This window comes from Hyperoodon ampullatus, assembly GCF_949752795.1.
Source record: "Hyperoodon ampullatus genome assembly, chromosome: 5".
NCBI lineage: Eukaryota > Metazoa > Chordata > Mammalia > Artiodactyla > Ziphiidae > Hyperoodon > Hyperoodon ampullatus.
In genome coordinates, this window is record NC_136918.1 from 100242414 (window position 1) to 100266779 (window position 24366).

The following is a 24366-nucleotide window of genomic DNA, read 5'->3' on the forward strand; positions in this document are numbered from 1 at the left end:
TCACTGCTGTGGCCTCTCCCGTTGCGGAGCACAGGCTCCGGATGCGCAGGCTCAGCGGCCATGGCGCACGGACCCAGCCGCTCCGCGGCATGTGGGATCTTCCCAGACTGGGGAACGAACCCGTGTCCCTGCATCGGCAGGCGGACTCTCAACCACTGCGCCACCAGGGAAGCCCAGGTTGGCTGATTTTTAAAGGGACCTGTGGCCCCAAAAGGTTAAGAACCAGTCATGGAGAGATACAGTAATACGATAAAAGAAAATAAGAAAAGACAATGTTAATTTTAGATCCTTAAAAGATAAAATGCTGAAAAGCTTGTATGTGTTTTACACACTTCAACATGCCCAGACCTGACTGTCATTGATTTCTGTTAATCTGGAAGCATTTTGACCAGCACTCTATCAAAGCAGTGATGGCAAAGGAAAAGAATATTTATGGATGGAAGAGTAAATTCTCTACAAGTCCTGACAACCATAATGAACAATCATTATTTACACTCTATGTAGTTCATTAAAAGTCTGTGAAGGGAAAATATCTACTGTAAACTTTAACCTAGAAGTTAAATAAAAATAGCAAGGGTGGAAAATAACATGGGAACAAGGGTGGGGAAAGAAAACCCTAAAAGGACAGTGTACTCTTTTATGATCAAACACAAATAGACCTCTCTAATCTCACCTGTGTGAAAAGAATACTGGTCTGACTGAGTTCTTCAATGCCTTTTCTTAAAATATATGCAGAGTTCTGACTAAAAGCACAAAAAGACACAGGATAGTCAAGCTCTTCCTTAAATGTAGGATAACCATATTATGTACTTATACTGCTAAGATTTGCATGAAAAAAAGCAAACAAGTGTGGAGAATGATTACAAACGCATTTTGAACATTTTGTGTGCCACGGTTTCTTTTGTATTTTTACCTCAGGAGAGAGGCAAAAGCTGGCTTTGATAAACAAGGCTGGATCTTATTTCTCTTCTTCATTTCCACAGGTGGCACCCTATGAGACAAAAATAGCGTCAGTCAGAAACCAGAACTAGGAAGACGGCCCAAAGGGAAGAAAATGCCCTGGGAACCCACGCGGTGCCACCAGTGAGAGGCTTCTCAGGCAGGGAATAGAAACGCTCACCGCAGCCCCTGAGGGATGACAGAAGTTTCTCCTAAGTCCTGGACACATTTGAGGATTCATGGATGCAAAGCAAGAGAGAGTGGAAAAGGCTGAGGTGACGAGTGACCCAGAAAGGTCAAAGAGCAGTGACTCAAAGGACCCTTTGAGAAGAACTGGGATCATCACGCTGTGGAAGCCAAGACCAGACTCACGGTTTAGAAGTTCCTGAAAGCCTGAGAAATGCACACGGCTATGTAGCTCCTCCGTTCCACACGCGGGGACACCCATGGGCAGCAAACGCCACAGAGACACTGCCCCAAGCAGGTTCCGTAGCCCCTGCCCGTGCCCCAGGGACTCCACAAATTCCACCATTTAGAGTCACATATCTAACTCCCCTCTATTCTTGGCACAGGTTAGGCGCTTGTGCGTCCCCTGAATGGAGCACTTGTCTCCACAATTTCAAAGGGTATTGTGATACAAGACAGAGCACAACAATGAAAACAAATGAAGGGGACAGGGGGCAGCAGGACCCAGACTCAGCCAGGAAAGAGCAAAACAGCCTAATATAAAAAACTATTAATGATCATCAGTTGTGTGGAGAATTAATCTAAAAAAGAAAACGAATCAATTGTCTTCTGCAATCACAGGATTCAAAGAGAAACAGCCTAAACCCTTCATGGATTGACTCAATTTTAAACTTATTTTGGTACAAAATCCACAGTTAAAACTGCTAGGTTTCTGAAGTCTGAGGCCAGATGCAGAGAATCATCTTTTGTAAATACCCCAAATGGCAAAACTCTCTTGATTTATATGTAAGGAAGGTACATAAATATGGTGGGCCGGCACACCAAGCCACAAAAACCAAATTATAGTCAGAGGACAAAATAAAGTATAAGATATTACTTGGTTTCTAAGGTTATCAAACCAGAAAACAAACTATTTTGGGATATTGTGAAGACTGTGGGGTTTTTTCTTAAAAAAAGACAATTACTTGTCTTAAACAGTTTTTAAGGAAGCAAGTTCCGAGGTAATTTCCAGCCCCGAGGTAATTACCAGCATCCGAGGTAATTTCACAATACTTTCCGTGTCTGGAGTAATGTGTTAGCTTAGGAGTGACATGAACGTTCCTCAAATTCTGATGACAAGAAAAATGTGCTGAATTTGGACCCTTTTCATTGTCTTCTTTATCATTTCCCCTGTGACCAAGAATAGGATTTGTAGGGAATTAGCAATCTAGTAAACTTCGTGCTTTCTTTTCTGTTCTTGTCTTCCATTACTAAGTACAGGACAGAGACAGAAGTGGCAGAGGTGGAGGGAGAGATGCCTGCAGTAGGATCCTCATGTGATATATAATCAGACTTCTAAGATCTATGGCTCATTATTTAAGTCCAAAACCTCAAAACTTGTTTCCAAACCAACCCACCTGGCATTGGGTTTTTCCAGTGACCATAAAGAGCATTACAATGATTTGCCTAACTTCCTTCCATAAAGAGCGTTACAATCAACCAGTGACGAAGTTAAATGCAGAAGCATCATTTTTTTAATCTAGTGAAACAAAACAAAGCCTAGAAACATGGTCTAGGATCTACTATTCAAACACTGGCAAAAAGTACCGAACTTTTGTCTAAGGCAGGAAGTTTTTATGTGGTTTATTTTGACATCCTATACTCACCACTCATTCAGGATTTAAAGGTCATCAAAACTTGATTCCTCACCAAAGGACTGACAATAGGAAAAAGGATACCTCTAGACTAACAGACAGTTGTCCTCCAGGATTACATTATGCATTTATAAGCTAAGTGATTTGGGTTTTCCAACCTGTTGTCCACGTCAGTTTTTCAGCTCTGGTCATTTGCATTAAGATGAAGAATTTTTTAAAACATTTATAATACATAGTAGCAATTTCTGAGCAAAAATCTGGGAAACTCAAGCAAAGGAATTTCCAAAAGTATCAGACTTCTGAATTCTGAGTTTTGAAAATATATTTTGAGGAGAAATAGACATAGTCTAATTTGATGCCTTTAGTGTTTTTGAATCACCCATGCTCAGGGTTGAAAAAGTGTTTTGCATAACTGAGGGTACTGTTGGTTCAAACTATGTTAGTTTACAGTTTGTTGCAAACATTGTAGAATACAGCAACATGTATATTAACTTTTTCTCTATTTCTCTTTATTATAGAAAATATCTTAGAATGTTCTTGATAGAGTAGCACGGTAACGATGGTCTCACACTTGGTGTGAATGGTAGTTTAGCAAAGCATAGCTCAAGGATTTGCAAAGTTAGGAAGAGGGACAAGAGAGCCTCTCTCCCCACCCCCATCTAAATATGAAATTTGGTAAATTAGAATACTTTGTAAAAACAAATTCATATTAATTACCATTATGTACGAGATGTTTTGTTTTTAACCACATTGAAGATAATTGGGAAAGATTTTTTCCTTAATGTTTCTCCCGAGCGTAGTACTATAACAAAAACTTAATGCTACAAAACATTTTATATTCACCTTTCAGTAGGCAATTTAATCTAGATTATCTAATTTTCCTCCCATGATAACTAATCTGTTTTTAGTATCAGCAACATTTGGCAAGTTTATTTTTTAGATATAAACTGTGGTTCATCTGTTCACTTTTCTAGAAAAAAATCATTCTCATGAGAAAAAGCATAAATTAACAAGAAAGGACAGTGACTCGATTTGCTTTTAGAAGAAGAAAGGCTTAATCAGCTACCCTGTATTTGGACTTATTCAGGTGTTAAGAAATTTAGGGAGGTATAAAGGGTTGAATGACGACAGTGCTCTTTTTTTTTTTTTTTCCCCGGTACGCGGGCCTCTCACTGTTGTGGCCTCTCCCGTTGCGGAGCACAGGCTCCGGACGCGCAGTCTCAGCGGCCATGGCTCACGGGCCCAGCCGCTCCGCGGCATGTGGGATCTTCCTGGACCGGGGCACGAACCCGTGTCCCCTGCATCGGCAGGCGGACTCTCAACCACTGCGCCACCAGGGAAGCCCAGTGCTCTTTTTTTGTTGTTGTTGTTAATCTAACAGACCAGCCTTAACTGTGGGCTTGAATCCTAAAAGGACAGCTGCCACAGTGGGACGCAAGGAAATGTTTGGTTGGCAGATGAGCACAAGTGACAGCCAAATGGAGGGACATACTTGCATGGTCAGTTTATTCTCTAATTCCAATAAGTTCTTTGCTTTCAGAAGCAAGAAAACATTTCTTCTCCCCTCCTCCTACCCCACCCCCTTTTTTTTAAACACACCACAAGGAAAGTACAGACAGTTGCGCTACCTCAAACCCTTTGTGACACTTGTAGAAATCAGTAGATTTCTTTTAGATTAGATAGAATCATTTTTTTAATCTCTTGATTTGTTTTCCTTTGGCTCGAAAAGTTGTGTTATACTCAATTGACTCTAGCAAAATTTTGTATGTGGTAGCATAGCTTTAATTTTTCCTATTACAATGCTGTTCTGAATTTTCTTTTGGTTTTTAAAAAACAAAACCTGTTGCTTAGAAGCCATGAACTATTTTACTTTACTTCACTTCAACTTGTCAAAATTTCCTTGTTTTAAAAAAAGATCATTTGGGTTCACTCAGGAAATGCATGTCAGGAAGCTTGTATTATAAGTTGACAAGTTGTGATGTATCAGTAACTGCTGTTACTCCTTTTTCAAAGAAATATAATTGATTTTGAAGTTTTCTAGATTGTCACATGCTTTGTGACGAATGCAGGGAAATCAAGTGGTATTTATTCTAGTCATTTCTATTCAGGCTATAAACTGTAGCTAATTTTTTATTTGCAATTAATTTATTCAAACTAAGTACTTTTCAAAATAGAAAAAAAAGGAAAAATGATAAAAATCTTATTATAGAAGTTTTCTCTTTAATAAAACTACCTGTGCCTCTTCAAGTTTTATATGTGACATTTCAAGTCAGTCATTTCAAATTGTACATACATTATTCACCAAATATTTTTAAACAAAAGGAACCATATGTAGTGTCTACATTTTATCAACAGTCTCTTATCCAAACATTTTAGACTCTAAGAATCAAGTGCCACTGAGTCTAAGAATTACTCCATCAATTCAAAAAGATGAATTATATAAATAAAAATGTGATGTCCCAAAGATGGTCAACACCACTGCTTCACTGAAAAGTCAATAAAAAGATGTTGTTGTTTATCAATATTTAAACTGTTAGATGTAATGTATAAGATACTAGAATGGTAAAACTCCAATTTATAATGGAAAAGCTAGAAAAGGTTCAAAATGTTACAGGGTTTGTTTTTTGTTTGTTTGTTTTTGTTTTTTTAATAGGTCCCTCTAATATCATTTGCAGGTCTATGTGAAAGACCAGTTTGGTAGTCATTTTTAAACAGCAAAAATAAAACTTACCCATAGGCATTTGTTCCCCACAATATACAATGCAGCACATAATAGAGGAAGACAGCACTCAGGAAGATGGCCACAAGGTACCCTCTCATGGCTGGCCCACCTGAAACACAGGGGATGAAGGCCAAGGGAAAGGCAAGATCGTTATACAGGTGATTTACACAATGGCTTACATACAAGCATTAGTGAATAAACATATAGAGAGAAGAGTATAAGAAACTGACATCAGCCTGTTATTTTGGAAACACCTTCTAAATTTTCGGAAAGTGAATATTTTTTCTGTCTCTCCTCATCCTCTTTAATCAACACAATGTGATTCATGTTTAGACCAATACTTTCCCATGTTAGATAGGAAAAAAATTCATTCAGAACAAAATCTTACACATCTATTTCATATCCAAAACTTTTTTCAGAAATATTAAAAAATACCTATTTTCTCTATCTCAAGAGAAAATGAATATATGCCTTAAGATGTAAACAAACATTTTGTTTTGTCAGTGCTCGAAATGACTTTTAAATGCTATTTATGCTATTTATAAAAAAAGTCATTTTCTCATTTTAAAAAACTGGGGGGAAAAAGCTACTAAAAATATTTCCCACAACCTCAATTTTTAAAAAATTAACTAATTAATTTATTTATTTTTGTCTGCTTTGGGTCTTCATTGCTGCTCACGGGCTTTCCCTAGCTGCAGTGCACAGGCTTCTCACTGCAGTGGCTTCTCTTGTTGCCGAGCATGGGCTCTAGGCATGCAGGCTTCAGTAGTTGTGGTGCGTGGGCTCAGTAGTTGTCTCGTGGGCTCTAGAGCACAGGCTCAGTAGTTGTGGTGCATGGGCTTAGTTGCTCCGTGACATGTGGGATCTTCCCTGACCAGGGCTCTACCCCGTGTCCCCTGCTTTGGCAGCTGGATTCTTAACCACTGTGCCACCAGGGAAGTCCTCCCACATCCTCACTTTTTACACACTTTTAGATGCACCGTATCACAGCACAGGTAAATTTAGCTAATTATTTGCTTGTTTTTATACTAAATGGACAGTATAGTTCACTGCACATTTATAGATAGACACAAACCTGGACACAACCCTCTCTAGAGTATAAATGCAAAAAAAAAAAAACCCTTTACAAAATATATTTTTTATAGCCTAAAACATTTTGTTTAGTTCCCACTTCTGCTTCAAAGGCAGAAATGAGTATGTTCTCACTTCTACATGTAATTAAATGCAAAAGACAAATTTAATATATGTTTCTATACTAGATCTATTTCAATGCATGGTGCTTAAACAGATATACTATTTCTTTGCATCTCTTATCAAGTTTCTGGTCCATCTAGATACTTGAATGTACCACTCGGCTCACTCCTGTCCATCTCTATTAACCTCAATTGGGGCAATGCAGTGTCGAACGTGTGAGTCTGGTTAGATTCTTTTATTTTTTTTTTAATTTTATTGAAGTATAGTTGATTGGTTAGATTCTTAAAGAGCTCCATTGCCTTCTTAAGTATAATCTACTAAACATAAATGAAGCCGTTCTTAATCATGTGAGGTCATCATAACAAATGTAATAATCGTTCTGGGCTCCATTAGAGTTGAGACCCTCTGGAGCTAATGAGGGTGTGGGGCTGTTTGGAGTTTACCCTAAACTGTAGGGATTATCCCGTGCAGATTGCTGAGCACACCTCCCTTGGTGTCAGCTGTTGCTTCTCACTGCAATCAAGGCAGCCACCACCCCCATGTTCTAATTAATTATAAATTAATTAGAAATGAAGACTGTCAAGAGGAAGCAAATGAATGCGTTCAATGAGCAAATTTTAGTTTACACATACTTCTAATTTAGCAGACATAATCCCCATGAAGAGTCAACACTGGTTAGAAATCAGAAGAGAGGAATCATGGCCCAACTCCACGTAATTCCTGGCTTGGAGGGGCCCTTAGGTCTCCCTTTTCCAACCTGACTGTTCTCACATGTTGAGGAGTGAGAGCACACAGCCAACCTCTTTGGGCTATTAGATAGAGTGGCCAAAATCATGGGCGTCTGGCATTACCTAGGATACAAAAATATGTGCTGAATAAGTTTGTATATTTTATGGTTGTTTGTTTTCTAAAGCTAAAGGCAGCTGTGCTTTTTTTCTATACAGTAAAATGCACGGGTTTTGAGAAAACCAAAGAGAAACTTGGCCTGCCCTTAATGTAGCCTGTGCAGTATTCTTACTGATCTGACAGAAAGAGTCAGTTGGGCATGGCTGTGGCGGAAAGGCCACTTCCTCTGCTGGCAAAGGGAGTAAACATGCAAAGGACTCATAGACCACCTCAGGCCTGTGCTTCCCTTTCCACTTTATTCTGTCTTCCTTGCCCATGTGCAATGTGTGTCTTGATGTATTGTGCATTATTTTAGAAATCACCTTAAATTCTTGGTAAAAAGCAAGAAATAAATTGCATGATCATTAGTGGGTAAAAAGAAAAAGTATGGTTCTGTGCTTCTTGAGAAATAATTGGTAAAATCCAAGTAATGGAGAGAATTAAGGTTTGGGATGATCAGAGTAAAAGTCTAAGACAGTGAGGCATGGGAGATGTTGGACAAATCACTGAACTGGTTAATCGAGGAAACAAAGACAGCAAGATAGCTAGCCCAGAGCCTGGCCCTTATGACATGTTCAACAAATGCCAGCTCTGCTTCCTCCCCTTCATGTGTGAGAGAAGTGCTAATATTAAACACTTTGGCCAGAGGCCACGAGTCATGATTCATGATGGCAGGACATAGGGAGCTGGTGTGGCCTGGCCTTGGCTCATTCAGCCCTTTGACTGAACTGGCCTCTGCAAAATATTTTTTTCATTCAAGTGTCACACAAACATGAATGTAGGATAAATATACAAGACTCCAGGGCCTCCCTGGTGGCGCAGTGGTTGGGAGTCCGCCTGCCGATGCAGGGGATACGGGTTCGTGCCCCGGTCCGGGAGGATCCCATATGCCGCGGAGCGGCTGGGCCCGTGAGCCATGGCCACTGAGCCTGCGCATCCGGAGCCTGTGCTCCGCAACGGGAGAGGCCACAACAGTGAGAGGCCCGCGTACCGAAAAAAAAAAAAAAAAAAAAGACTCCAAAGAACACAATGGAATTCTTTCTATACCCTGTAACTCAGCTGAAAATACACTATAAGCCTTTTTTGTTGTACATTGGACAGTCTCAGATATCAGGGGTGTTCGGAAACTCTGGAAGTTCTAGAATCCACAAGTTAGACTTGGACAGAGAAAGTTTTAGAAATTACTGATACCAGGCTTAAGACTGTCCTGGAAGACATTTTACCATGGGCCAAAATAGTCACCAAACAATCTGCTTAAATACTCAGATTAAATACTGAAAACTCCACCCAGAGTAACATCAGTTTTGCAAACACCCAACAAGGATGTCGCTTAACAGTATTTTTTAAAAATATATTTACATCTAAGGTAAGATAGCATATGAAAGTCTAGAGAAAGAACTCAGTATTTACAGTTCAATTTGCTTATCTGTCCCTCAAAACATATTCTTTGGGAAATTTATATATCACTTTACAGAGCTCAAAAGTATGGGTAAGCGAGATGTTGTTTTTTTCCTCACCAGTTTGCGGTTTAGCTGAAGACAAAGAAGTGTGAGAAAACATTTTTTTCCTTCAAAAAGTAAAATGAACCTACTAGTAGTGAAGAGCTACTGCATACACCACCTGAGAAAAAATTTGGAAGCTTTGCCACTCTCTCACATGCCATGGGCAATTCAAAGCATCCATATTCAAGTGGCAAAGCAAACTGGGGCCAGCCAGGATATCCTTGTGATAAACATGTAGAGTCCCTCTGCTTGCTCACAGCAAAAACTTCCACAAATAAATGAATTCTCTAATTATAAGTCTATAAATGAAACAACCATTTCGCTTTGAGCAAAAGACTCAAAGGAACACCAGTAAGAATTTAACACAGAGTGCCTGCTTTAAGGGGAGGAAAAAAAAAAAAGCCCCTTCAATATAGCTTCAATTATCAAAACAAACAAGTTTCAAGATCTTGACATTAAACAACACATATCAGCTTCTTGGCTGCAGATGCTACTAAGACCAGAGTCCCTAAAACATCCTTCACAAAGTTTAAGCCATAAAGCAATTATTCACCGAAAGTGTGAGTAGAGGGTGTCAAGGGAGAGCAGGTATCATTGGCAGGGATCAAAGGTTTATTTCTTCCCCGATTATGATACATAACCCAATAGATGAATAATCTGCATATGCCAAAGTGAGCTCAATCTTGGCAACAGGTTTTCCTTCTCTTTAATAATAACAGTATATTTTATAAGTTCATAAAATGCTTGTATGTCCATCACTTCATTTAAGGCTCAAAACAAGCTTGATAAACAGATGTGCAAGAGTCTGTCATACAGAGTGAAGTCAGTCAGAAAGAGAAAAACAAATACCATATGCTAACACATATATATGGAATCTAAAAAAAAAAAAAAGGTTCTGAAGAACCTAGGGGCAGGACAGCAATAAAGACACAGACGTAGAGAATGGACTTGAGGACACGGGGAGGGGGAAGGGTAAGCTGGGACGAAGTGAGAGAGTGGCATGGACATATATACACTACCAAACGTAAAATAGATAGCTAGTGGGAAGCAGCCGCATAGCACAGGGAGATCAGCTCGGTGCTCTGTGACCACCTGGAGGGGTGCGATAGAGAGGGTGGGAGGGAGAAACAAGAGGGAGGAGATATGGGGATATATGTATATGTACAGCTGATTCACTTTGTTATAAAGCAGAAACTAACACACCATTGTAAAGCAATTATACTCCAATAAAGATGTTAAAAAAAGAAAAAAAACAGATGTGCAGGCATCATCTTCTTGATGAATGAGGGAAATGAAAGTTTCTGCAATTCAGTGAGTTGTCCCAGCTCACACAGTTCAAGAGACAGAAACAGACTTAAGTCTGACCATTTCTTTCTCACAGTTCTATTCCTGGTGTCATCCTGTCTATCAAGACAAAATACATGAGGGGAAGGAACCCAAAAGAGAAAACTCTATTTGACAACTTTCTGACAGTGCGCTGTTGATGGGCAGAGTTCCGAAAGGGCAAATACAGACATGGGTTGCAGGGAGAGGGCTGCAGGGCAGCGTTCCCCAAAGTGACATGGCAGCTCCAAGGGCCAGCACCAGCCGAGGCCTTGTTAACATGCACATTCCTGAGCCCCTACTTCATCTGAGTCTCTAGGGCTTGGAAAAGTGTATTGAAACAAGAACACTCCAGTCTGATTCTTATGCCGACCCAAACTACAGTTTGAGGATCACTGCTCTAGGATTCTCAAGAGAACCATGGAGGAATGTACTGAAATACGGAGACCATAACAGAAGTTACAATAATGACCCCACTCCATGAGAGCAGGACTCATCAATCATTTTATTTGCATTTATTTATCTACTTCTAACAATACATGTCACACAGAAGATGTTAAGTAGATAATCGTTGAATGTAGTTACAGATCTCATAACTAGATGCTTTGGATTGATTTTTTATCCAAAATGCCTAGCACATGGCAATGCCTAATGAATAATGGCTGATTAGAATCATTAAGATATTGCAGTGCTTAGCATTTGTCAAGGCCCCCGACAGATGCTTTTGGTGTATTATCTCATGTAATCCTCACAACCACCCTGTGAGGGAAATAGTAAACTCACAATTCCCATTTCACAGAGGAGAAAACTGAAGCTCTGAGAGGAATATTAACTTACCTGAGCTAATAAATTGCAGAACAGACTCAAACCCGTATCTATCAGACCAGAGTCCACACCCTGTACCGCTGCTCTCCAGATGGGAGCTCTTACACATTGGGGCAGGTCCAGCCTTCTGACACCAGGCTAAACATGACAGAATGTCTCATCTGCCCATCCTACCAGCTCCCTAAGCGGTATCAATTCTAGGAATTGATGAAATGGAGATAAAGTTTACAGTCACAAACTGTGCTGAAATAACACCCTATTACTCACAACCTTGTTCTTCCTCACCCTATTCTAGATTTCAGTAAATCCATTTTTTTTTTTCTCCATGGTTCTATTGAGTGTCCTGGAGCAGTGATCCTCAAACTTCAGTATGCTTAAGAATGAAACTGGAGGATTCCTATTTCAGTGCACATTCTTGAGCCCCAGGGCAACCATAATAGCATTGCTTATAAAAACAAAACAAAAACCCTATGGAACGACACTTGAAAATGGTCAGATTCTTATTTTTAGACTCTCTAATGCTTTTTCAAACCTAAGGAGGCTTGTTTTTCCAACAACCAGTTAGAAAAAAGCATATTCAGCAATAATTCTGGAAACATCATTCTATTCTCTAAGCACAAAAACCCTGTGGGTATCTCAGTCAATATCACATGACTCCAAGGAAGAAACATGCTTCCACACACAGACGGACCCAGACTGCCCGGCCTCTCTCCACCCAGTGACCTCTAGGCTCAGCTGCAGACACACCCTGGTGCCCATCTGTAGGCTCAGCTCCACCCCAACCTCAGAGCCTGATCCTGGCCCAAAGGAAAGGGAGCCTGAGAAGCCTCCAGCAGCAGCTCAACAGTTTGGTCATGTTCCTACTGATCCCACACTTGGACATGTCATCCACCTGGCCTGAGTTCCCGTTGCCGGGTCCCTGAATTACATCCTAGTTTTCCATTCCTAGTTTTCATTCTTCTCTCTCTCAGCTACCCCGGCAGCTCAGCAATCAAACATCCAATTCTAAGGAACTAGGATCCTACACCATGTACTCATCCACTCTATCCCTTGATACCCTCTGCTTCCCCAGTGACAGAGGTCTTGCTCTGCTGCTGTTCGGTCTCCTCTCTCATCCAGCGTACCTCTGCTCAACAAAAATACTCGATAACTTGCATCTTTGGGCAAAATAGACAAGGACACCCCATCTGGCTCCACACAGCCCTGTGGGCACATAGCTTGGCATGGGCAGGATTTCAACCACAACTTCCCTCTCAGCCAGGTGCCCCTGTTCAAGGTTCACCTCCACAATCTTACCAGGTGGCCCTGCTCTCAGCCTGTGTCCATTCAACCCTGGGAGAGACTCTTCTTCATTCAGGTCTCCACCAGACCTCAGCTCACACTGACACATACCCGAGACTGTCTGAACTTGGCAACAGATCTTACATCCTGCCTTCCCTCCTCTTCGTATTTACTGCTCAGCTTATGACTCTCCTCTGCAATCACATGCCCCTGTGAGCGTGAGCTGCAGCTCTACCTATGCATTAATGTCTAAGTCTCTTAGTCCAGACCCATGGGTCCCCTAAGCCTCCTAGATCTAGCCATCTCCATAGAGTCCAAACCTTAAAGAAGACACACAGGACCTCGCAGCAATGGACAGAAAGGCCTCAGTCCTCTTTAACTCAGTTATTACCCCTCTTTCAAGTAATGATCCTTATCATTAATGGTATGATCCAAATGTGTCCGGAAGCCTCATTTATATACCAAGGACCTCCACCCTCTGGTGCTGATGATCATATAAATAATAGCACACTTTATTAAGTACTTACAAAATGCCCAGCACTGCACTAAGCCCTTTTCACATACGATGATGAAAACAGGGGTGCTATCATCCCAACTCAAGAGATCTTTCTGGGTTTTTATATTGTACATTATGGGAAACTTCTAAATTGTACATTCTGGAGAACTATAATCACTGTATTTTTTTTTTTTTTTTAACGGTACGCGGGCCTCTCACTGTTGTGGCCTCTCCCATTGTGGAGCACAGGTTCCGGATGCACAGGCTCAGCGGCCATGGCTCACGGGCCCAGGTGCTCCGCGGCATGTGGGATCTTCCCGGGCCGGGGCACGAACCCGTGTCCCCTGCATCGGCAGGCGGACTCTCAACCACTGCGCCACCAGGGAAGCCCTAATCATGGTATTTTTTAACTATAACAGCATGAAATTAATATAGTTACTTAATACCTTGTTAAGCAAGGGAATGATACACATTAAAGTAGGCATTTATTAAAATATACTTACTTAGAAACATTAAAATACAAAAGAAAAAACTGTTCATTTCACAATTAGAGATAAATCTTAAGGAATTAGTAGTCTGGTTGATCAGATTTCTACTAGAAGGATCTGAAAATTCTCAATAGGCCAAAATTTAAAAATAAAAATAGCACATATAAAATTCAGTATGTAATATTACACCTAAATTCAGTATGCAATATTACACCTAAAAAAGCTAAATTTAAATCTGAAGTTCTGAGCTACTGTTATTTAATACAAATTAAGAGGGAAAAAATCTGATATTACTGAGTAAATTAATAGAAAATTATAATTTGTTATGCACCTCCTCCCTGGAAAAGCTATTAGTATAGTTTCAACAAACTGGAGCAACTGTATACATTCTGGCTGATTTCTAAATACATAGTTTTTTCCTTTCTGCATAGCAGAAGAAGAATATGCATAATTTTCTTTCCCTCTTCTTCCCCCCAATTCTTCTGCTATACCATGCTATGGAGCTAGTATACACACATCTCCTGTTTCAGTCTTTCAAGAAAGCCAGTGCTTGGCTCTACCCACCACCAGTCCCCCCCCCATCAAGAAGCTTGCACAAACCTCTTAGATAGCCTAACCCACCAGAGGGCAGACAGCAGAAGCGAGAAGAACTACAATTCTGCAGCCTGTGGAACGGAAACCACACTCACAGAGAGACAGACAAAATGTATAGGCAGAGGACTATGTACCAGATGAAGCGACAAAATAAAACCCCAGAAAAACAACTAAATGAAGTGGAGACAGGGAAAAGAGATTCAGAATAATGATAGTGAAGATGATCCAAGACCTCAGAAAAAGAATGGAGGCAAAGATCGAGAAGATACAAGAAATGTTTAACAAACACCTAGAAGAATTAAAGAACAGACAGAAATGAACAATACAATAACTGAAATGAAAAATACACTAGAAGGAATCAATCGCAGAATAACTGAGGCAGAAGAACGGATAAGTGACCCGGAAGACAGAATGGTGGTATTCACTGCCGTGGAACAGAATAAAGAAAAAACAATGAAAAGAAATGAAGACAGCCTAAGAGACCTCTGGGACAACATTAAACACACCAACAATCGCATTATATGGGTCCCAGAAGGAGAAGAGACAGAGAAAGGACCCAAGAAAATATTTGAAGAGATTATAGTCAAAAACTTCCCTAACATGGGAAAGGAAATAGCCACCCAACTCCAGGAAGCACAGAGTCCCAAGCAGGATAAACCCAAGGAGAAACAGAGTGAGACACATAGTAATCAAACTGACAAAAATTAAAGACAAAGAAAAATTATTGAAAGCAACAAGGGAAAAATGACAAATAGCATACAAGGGAACTCCCATAAGGTTAACAGCTGATTTCTCGGCACAAACTCTACAAGCCAGAAGGTAGTGGCATGATACCTTTAAAGTGATGAAAGGGAAGAACCTACAGCCAAGATTACTCGAACCGGCAAGGATCTCATTCAGATCCCGCAGAGAAATCAAAAGCTTTACAGAAAAGCAAAAGCTAAGAGAATTCAGCAACACCAAACCAGCTCTACAACAAATGCTAAAGGAACTTCTCTAAGTGGGAAACATAAGAGAAGAAAAGGACCTACAAAAACAAACCCATAACAATTAAGAAAATGGTCATAGGAACATACATATCGATAATTACCTTAAACGTGAATGGATTAAATACTCCAATCAAAAGACACAGGCTCGCTGAATGGATACAAAAACAAGGCCCAAGGCCCATATATATGCTGTCTACAAGACACCCACTTCAGACCTAGGGACACATACAGACTGAAACTGAGGGGATGGAAAAAGATATTCCATGCAAAGGGAAACCAAAAGAAAGCTGGAGTAGCAATACTCATATCAGATAAAATTGACTTTAAAATAAAGAATGTTACAAGAGACAAGGAAGGACACTACATAATGATCAAGGGATCAATCCAAGAAGAAGATATAACAATTATACATATATATGCACCCAACATAGGAGCACCTCAATACATAAGGCAACTGCTAACAGCTATAATAGAGGAAATCGACAGTAACACAATAATAGTGGGTGACTTTAACACCTCACTTACACCAATGGACAGATCATCCAGACAGAAAATTAATAAGGAAACACAAGTTTTAAATGATACAATAGACCAGATAGATTTAATTGATATTTATAGGACATTCCATCCAAAAACAGTAGATTACACTTTCTTCTCAAGTGCACATAGAACGTTCTCCAGGAGAGATCACATCTTGGGTCACAAACCAATCCTTGGTAAATTTAAGAAAACTGAAATTATATCAAGCATCTTTTCTGACCACAACGTTATAAGATTAGAAATCAATTACAGGGAAAAAAACGTAAAAAACACAAACACATGGAGGCTAAACAATACGTTACTAAATAACCAAGAGATCAAAGAAGAAATCAAAGGGGAAATCAGAAAATACCTAGAGACAAATGACAACGAAAACACAATGATCCAAAACCTATGGGATGGAGCAAAAGCAGTTCTAAGAGGGTAGTTTACAGCAATATAAGCCTACCTCAAAAAACAAGAAAAATCTCAAATAAACAATCCAACCTTACACCTAAAGGAATTAGAGAAAGAAGAACAAACAAAGCCCAAAGTTAGTAGAAGGAAAGAAATCATAAAGATCAGAGCAGAAATAAATGAAATAGAAATAAAGAAAACAATAGCAAAGATCAGTAAAATTCAAAGCTGGTTCTTTGAGAAGATAAACAAGATTGATAAACCTTTAGCCAGACTCATCAAGAAAAAAAGGGAGAGGACTCAAATCAGTAAAATTAGAGATGAAAAAGAAGAAGTTACAACGGACACCACAGAAATACAAAGCATAAGACTACTACAAGCAACTCTATGCCAATAAAATGGACAACCTGGAAGAAATAGACAAATACTTCGAAAGGTATAACCTTCCAAGACTGAACCAGGGAAAAATAGAAAATATGAACAGACCAATCACAAGTAATGAAATTGAAAATATGATTAAAAATCTTCCAACACGGACTTCCCTGGAGGCGCAGTGGTTAAGAATCCGCCTGCCAATGCAGGGGACACAGGTTTGATCCCTAGTCTGAGAAGATCCCACATGCTGCAGAGCAACTAAGCCTATGTGCCACAACTACTGAGCCTGTACTCTACAGTCTGCAAGCCACAACTACTGAATCATGTGCGCCTAGAGCCCGCACTCCGCAACTAGAGAAGCCACTGCAATGAGAAGCCCATGAACCACAAGGAAGAGTAGCCCCTGCTCACCGCAACTAGAGAAAGCCTGTGCGCAGCAACAAAGACCCAACGCAGACAAAATAAATAAAATTTTTAAAATTTATTTTTAAAAAAAGTCTTCCAACAAACAAAAGTCCTAGACTGGATGCATTCACAGGTTAATTCTATCAAACATTTAGAGAAAAGCTAACACCAATCCTTCTCAAACTCTTCCAAAAAATTGCAGAAGAAGGAATACTCCCAAACTCATTCTACAAGGCTACCATCATTCTGATACCAAAACCAGACAGAGATACTACAAAAAAAGAAAATAACTTACCAATATTACTGATGAGTATAGATGCAAAAATCCTAAACAAAATAATAGCAAACAGAATCCAACAACACATTAAAAGGACCATACCCCATGATCAAGTGGGATTTATCCCAAGGAGGCAAGGATTCATCAATATATGCAAATCAATCAATGTGATACACAATATTAACAAACTGAAGAATAAAAACCATATGATCATCTCAACAGATGCAGAAAATGCTTTTGGACAAAATTCAACACCCATTTATGATAAAAGCTCTCCAGAAAGTGGGCATAGAGGGAACCTACCTCAACATAATAAAGGGCATATATGGCAAACCCACAGCAAATATCATTCTCAGTGGTGAAAAACTGAAAGCATTTCCTGTACGATCAGGAACAAGACAAGGATGTCCATTCTCACCACTATTAATCAACATAGCTTTGGAAGTCCTAGACATGGCAGTCAGAGAAGAAAAAGAAATAAAAGGAATACAAATTGGAAAAGAAGAAGTAAAACTGTCACTGTTTGCAGATGACATGATACTATACATAGAGAATCCTAAAGATGCCACCAGAAAACTACTAGAGCTAATCAATGAATTTGGTAAAGTTGCAGGATACAAAATTAATGCACAGAAATCTCTTGCATTCCTATACACTAACAATGAAAGATCAGAAAGAGAAATTAAGGAAACAATCCCATTCACCACTGCAACAAAAAGAATATACCTAGGAATAAACCTACCTAAGGAGGTAAAAGACCTGTACTCAGAAAACTATAAGACACTCATGAAAGAAATCAAAGATGACACAAACAGATGGAGAGATATACCATGTTCTTGGATTGGAAGAATCAACATTGTGAAAATGACTCTACTACCCAAAGCAATCTACAGATTCAATGCAATCCCTATCAAATTACCAGTGGCATTTTTTACAGAACTAGAATAAAAAACCTTAAAATTTGTATGGAGACATAAAAGCCCCTGAATAGCCAAAGCAATCTTGAGGCAAGAAAGTGGAGCTGGAGGAATCAGACTCCCTGACTTCATACTATACAAAGCTACAGTAATCAAAACAATACGGTACTGGCACAAAAACAGAAATATAGATCAATGGAACAGGATAGAAAGCCCAGAGATAAACCCACACGCCTATGGTCAACTAATCTACAACAAAGGAGGTAAGGCTATACAATGGAGAAAAGACAGTCTCTCCAGTAAGTAGTGCTGGGAAAACTGGACAGCTACATGTAAAAGAATGAAATTAGAACACTCCCTAACACCATACACACAAATAAACTCCAAATGGATTACAGACCTAAATGTAAGACCAGACACTATAAAACCCTTAGAGGAAAACATAGGAAGAACACTGTTTGACATCAATCACAGCATGGTCTTTTTTGATCCACCTCCTAGAGTAATGGAAATAAAAACAAAAATAAACAAATGGGAACTAATGAAACTTAAAAGTTTTTGCAAAGCAAAGGAAGCTACAAACAAGACAAAAAGACAACCCTCAGAATGGGAGAAAATATTTGCAAACGAATCAATGGACAAAGGATTAATCTCCAAAACATATAAACAGCTCATACAGCTCAATATTTAAGAAACAAACAACCCAATCAAAAAATGGGCAGAGGACCTAAATAGACATTTCTCCAAAGAAGACATACAGATGGCCAAGAAGCACATGAAAAGCTGCTCAACATCACTAATTATTAGAGAAATGCAAATCAAAACTACAATGAGGTATCACCTCACACCAGTTACAATGGGCATCATGAGAAAATCTACAAACAACAAATGCTGGAGAGGGTGTGGAGAAAAGGGAACCCTCTTGCACTGTTGGTAGGAATGTAAATTGATACAGCCACTATGGAGAACAGTATGGAGGTTCTTTAAAAAACTAAGAATAGAATTACCATATGACCCAGCAATCCCACTACTGGGCATATCCCCAGAGAAAACCATAATTCAAAAAGACACATGCACCCCAATATTCACTGCAGCACTATTTACAATACCCAGGACATGGAAGCAACCTAAATGCCCACTGACAGACAAATGGATAAAGAAGATGTGGTACATATTTACAATGGAATATTACTCAGCCATAAAAAGGAACGAAATTGAGTCATTTGTAGAGGTGTGGATGGACGTAGAGAAAGACTGTCATACAGAGTGAAGCAAGTCAGAAAGAGAAAAACAAATATCGTATATTAATGCATGTATGTGGAATACAGAAAAATGGTACAGATAAACCGGTTTGCAAGGCAGAAATAGAGACACAAATGTAGAGAACAAACATATGGACACCAAGTGGGGAAAGTGGCAGTGGGGGGTGGTGTGATGAATTGGGCGATTGGGATTGACATGTATACACTGATGTGTATAAAATAGATAAGTAATAAGAACCTGCTGTATAAAAAATAAATAAAATTTAAAAAATAATTAAAAGAAAGCCAATGCTTTTCCCAGAGTTCATCCTTAGCATATGTAGACAGATCTTTTCAGCTAATAAAAGCTAAGCTGTCACTGCCAAAGCAGATGACCAAATCCTGTCCCCAAAATTGGGTATGCTCACTGCAAAGAATATAAAAAGAAGAGAAATGATGTTTCAGCAGAATTTTGTTTCTTAATAGTGCAGCAAGACAGACTAAAATCATTCAGCTAATAGCACACTATATTAGATGTTAAAAATAAATGAACTGAAGTTCCTGTTTTCAAGATCTCTCCCTTTAGCCTCAGCTTCATTGAAAATACACAAAGAAGCTTTTAAGGGAACTTCTTATGGTCCTACTGTTTATTCATATTTTCTCCCAGAGACCCATTTCTTTTCCCAGAGTGGAAATTTTCTCTATTTCTTATATTAATGTCCTATTGATAAGATAGACTCTAAAGAGTAATAGATATTGTTAACTGGTTAATGACGGTGGCCAATTTTTAAAATTAACTGTGGAACATACCTGGTGGCGCAGCGGTTGAGAGTCTGCCTGCCAGTGCGGGGGACACGGGTTTGATCCCTGCTTTGGGAATATTCCACATGCCGTGGAGCAACCGGGTCCGTGAGCCACAACTACTGAGCCTCTGCTCTAGAGCCCTCGAGCCACAACTACTGAGCCCACGTGCCACAACTACTGAAGCCCACGTGCCTAGAGCCTGTGCTCTGCAACGAGAAGCCACCACAATGAGAAGCCCGAGCACCGCAGTGAAGAGTAGCCCCCACTCACCGCAACTAGAGAAAGCCCACGCGCAGCAATGAAGACCCCAAGCAGCCAAAAATAAACTTTTAAAAAATTAATTAATATTAACTGTATAGAGGGAAGAAAATTATAATAAAATCCACCACTTTTAAGTGCACAATTTCATGAGTTTTGACAAATCTGTAAGGCTGTGTAACAACCACCAAAATCATACTAAACATTTCCAACAAGCCTAGAAGTTCCTGTGTTGTCCCTCTTTGCAGCCAACTCTCTTCCCCTAGTTCCTGGCCCCTGATCTGTTTATCACTATAGTTCTGCTTTCTCTAAAAGTTCATATAAATGGAATCATACAGTATGTATCTTATTTCTGGCTTATCTATATTAGTATAATGCTTTTGAAAAAAACTGTTCATGTTGTTACTTCTACCAGGAATTCATGTCTTTTTCCTTATTACTGTGGACAAAAAAAAAAAAAGAAAAAAAGGTTGCCTACCATTTCAGCAAACAGCAATGTTGCCCACCAGCAAACCATCAGCCACTGCAGCCACCGCCCCCCCACAACACCCCCGGTCCCCCAACAGTGTACCCTGAGGTGGAGAAAAACAGGATATGGGCCTAGACAGTTAAGATGTATATCAAAGGAATAATTTCAATGAGCCCAGACTTTGCATCTTCCCACACATAGAAAAGTACTAAAATCATTAACTTGAGATGTCTGTTTTTTAGCAGTAATCTTTTGATGTTCAACTACGTCTGTATGTTTGTTTCAGCAAAAACTCCTCTATATCCTGGCTTCTCCCTTACCTCTTTGGAACAGGTCCTCAGAGCTATCTAAGGCGCTGTCTCTCAGGTTATAGTCCTCAGAAAGGGCACTGAATAAAACATAATTCTCAGCTTCTAGGTTGTGCACTTTTTAAAATCAGTTGACATTGCTAAGTAGTATTCCATTGTATGGCTACACCACAATCACAATTTGTTTATCAATTCACCAGTTAATAAACATTTGGTTACTTTTTGGGTTTAGTTATTATAAATACAGCTACTGAAACCAAGCAGGACCCTGTGGGGCCCCTGGGCATGGAAGCATTTCTGTGTCCCCTGTTCCTTGTTTGTAGGGAACAGACTCTAGCCTCCATGACCTTCCCTGAGTTCCTAAGGGTAGATTCCAACAGTTGCTAATCAGGGAAGGGAGGGGATGCAGAGTCAAGGGAGGAGCAGTCAAGAAACAGTGGTGCAGCCTGCTTGGAGCACAGTCCTGGTTCTGCCACAAGGGACACACATAACAATATCTTTAAGCTCTTCTGTAGAACTAAAACACCGACAAAATGCAAGATGTTCCAGAGAGAAGATCACAGTTTGATAACCTCAAAGCTCATCAGAAGACCACATGAGGCTAGATTAAAGGAGTATAGGACCTGCGCACACCCTGAACCTTATCAGCGACCCCACCCTTGAACTACTGCTATAGAACTCCTCACCAAATCCTCCCAGGTAGGGACGAGCCTTCTGTGTTCCCCTCTGCCTGGGGGAGCAATAAAGCTATTCTTTTTTATTTCACCCAAAAGTGTCTCCAAGATTCAATTTGGCACCAGGGCACAGAGGCCGAGATTTTGGCATCACTACATTGAAAATTCAAGCACAAGATTTTGGGTAGGCATGTGTTTTCACAGGTCATATAGTAAATGTATTTTTAACTTTTTATGAAAATTTTATATTACATTCCGGTGCCTATTTCTGAACAACAGATTTGCTTCAATTGCTCAGTTAAAAGGAAAAATCCCCTATCTGTAACAATTCAAATTATTGACACCGCTGAATAATACAAATCACTGACAGGGGTAAGAATGGATTAATCTATTACTATTGAACATTCATTATGCATGTGTACTCTATTTTAAGACATGGCAAACAGAGCTCAGTCTGGCGAGGGAAGTTACACTGTTCCAAGATGACTATGATTATCTGTTGTGGGAAGTAAAATTAAATATTTTTGACCCCTGCTCCTCAGAGTGTGGTCCACAAACCAGCAGTATTGAAACCAAGCAGGACCCTGTGGGTCCCTCCCTGGTACAAAACCTTTCTGTGTCCCCCATTTCTTGTTTGTAGGAAATAGGCTTCATTCTGCCTCCTAGACCTTCCCTGAGTTCCAAAGGGCAGATTCAAACAGTTGCTAATTAGGGAAGGGAGGGGATGCAGAAACAAGGGAGGAGCAATCAAGAAACAATAGTGCAGCCTTGGGCAGGGTCCTGGTTCCTCCTCAAGGAATATACACAACAATATATCTTTGAATTCTTCTGCAGGAACTAAGGCCCCCACCCAGGTGGAGGATGGTAACTTCAGGCGGAGCACAAGAGTCCTGGAGCACCACCCTGTTACCTCACCAACCAATCAGAAGAAATTCACACACCCTGCAGCCCTCACCCCAAATTTTGCCTATAAAAACTTCTCCCCAAAAACCATTGGGGAGTTCGGGGTTTTTGAACACAAGCCACCTGTTCTCCTTGCTTGACCCTGCAATAAACCTTTCTCTGCTCCAAACTCTGACACTTCGGTTTATTTGGCCTCACTGTGTGTTGGGCACATGAACTTGCATTTGGTAACAGTATTGGCATCACCTGGGAACTTGGTAGCGCTGCAGAATCTCAGCTCCACCCCTTGATCTACTGAGTCAAATGTGCATTTTAACAAGATCCCCAGGTGATCTGTGTGTTTGAGAAGCACTGCTGGAGAAGGTCAGAAGAAAGAGGAATCATAGCCCATGGAGAGGATCAGGGCTTCACAAAAAACAGTTGTTGAGAGGAACTGAAAGCTCATTCTAAGTTCCATGCTACCTCTTTTAAGAATCTTTTGGGCTTGACCTTTTAAAATTTCCAATCAACAAAATTTTCCCTGAACAAACTAGTGAGACTCTCTTTGAAAATAAGTGGCTTTGAGAAAAATTTCCATCATCATTCTAGGGGATATTTGTGGTCTCTCTGTAAATTCCCTGGATATTTTCATTCCTATATTGTTTACAGCCTTATCCTTCCACCTTCCATCTACTACCAGTATCACCACTGCTATTTTTGAGAGAAAATATACAGATTACATCTCTCAGATTACATCTACGTGGCACACACTTCATCCTGCATCACCTTCTGATTCACCTAAAAGGGCCAACTGAATCACCACTCACTCACAACAACATTTCCAATTATTGCTATTCACACCTGGGACCCAGGAATTACAGATCTTAGAGCTGGAAAGACTGCAAGAGTTCAGAGCATTTAGACAGAGTAAGGTCTTATGTCACCACATTACAGAAGAAGCAGACAGGATTTAGAAAAAAGTAAAAACTTGCCAAAGGTGACCTCACTCATAAGTAGCAGAGATGGCAGTGCAGGAGAACATTTTTATGTGGATTTTCCTCCAGCATGATTCCAGGCACATCATGGGTACACAACAATAACCCACTAGTCTTCATTTACATTCCAATCCTCTCAAATCTCTATGGTTTTCAATTCGTGAAACACCTCCGTCGGGTGGCACTGCGTCTCACTGCTGCTGCATGAGCTTCTAAATCTTTCTCTTCCTTCTTGGCACACCTAAATACAGGTGTTCTCAAGCTCTTATCTTTTTTGGTAGGCGGGCCTCTCCCGTTGCGGAGCACAGGCTCCGGACGCGCAGGCTCAGTGGCCATGGCTCACGGGCCCAGCCGCTCCACGGCATGTGGGATCTTCCCGGACGGGGGCACGAACCCGTGTCCCCTGCATCGGCAGGCGGACTCTCAACCACTGCGCCACCAGGGAAGCCCTCAAGCTCTTATCTTAATCCTATTTCCTAAACCCATGTTCTCATTACTTCTCAGCTGCTAGCAATGATCTCTAATCTATCTTCCCTTTAAATCAGCCCATGTGCTGCACTGGCATAAACTCCTCAAAGCAAGCCCAGCTCTCATTTTGTCATCCACCCCACAGGAAAACCTTCAGTGTTATCCCATTGTCTGCCAAATACACATAAAATCACTTAGCCTGGCATTTAAGACTTCTTTAATTTGGCCCTTCCATCTTCCTTCTCATCTTCTTCATGTAATTTCTTCTCTGCAGGTAGCAACGCAATTAGGTGTTAAGG

The 24366-nt window shown here is 40.2% G+C and overlaps 1 protein-coding gene across 1 annotated transcript in view; it reads right to left on the reverse strand.

Moving 5' to 3' along the window:
- Positions 1 to 12600, reverse strand: part of ST3GAL6 (ST3 beta-galactoside alpha-2,3-sialyltransferase 6) — a gene marked incomplete at both ends in the record, with an annotated part of 42594 nt that extends 29994 nt beyond the window's left edge. Inside the window, 3 exons of the mRNA XM_079705593.1 lie at positions 914 to 991; positions 5491 to 5590; positions 12507 to 12600. Of these exons, the coding sequence (XP_079561719.1) occupies positions 914 to 991; positions 5491 to 5590; positions 12507 to 12600 (272 nt within the window). The remainder of the gene's footprint in view (positions 1 to 913; positions 992 to 5490; positions 5591 to 12506) is intronic.
- Between the last annotated feature and the right edge of the window lie 11766 nt (positions 12601 to 24366).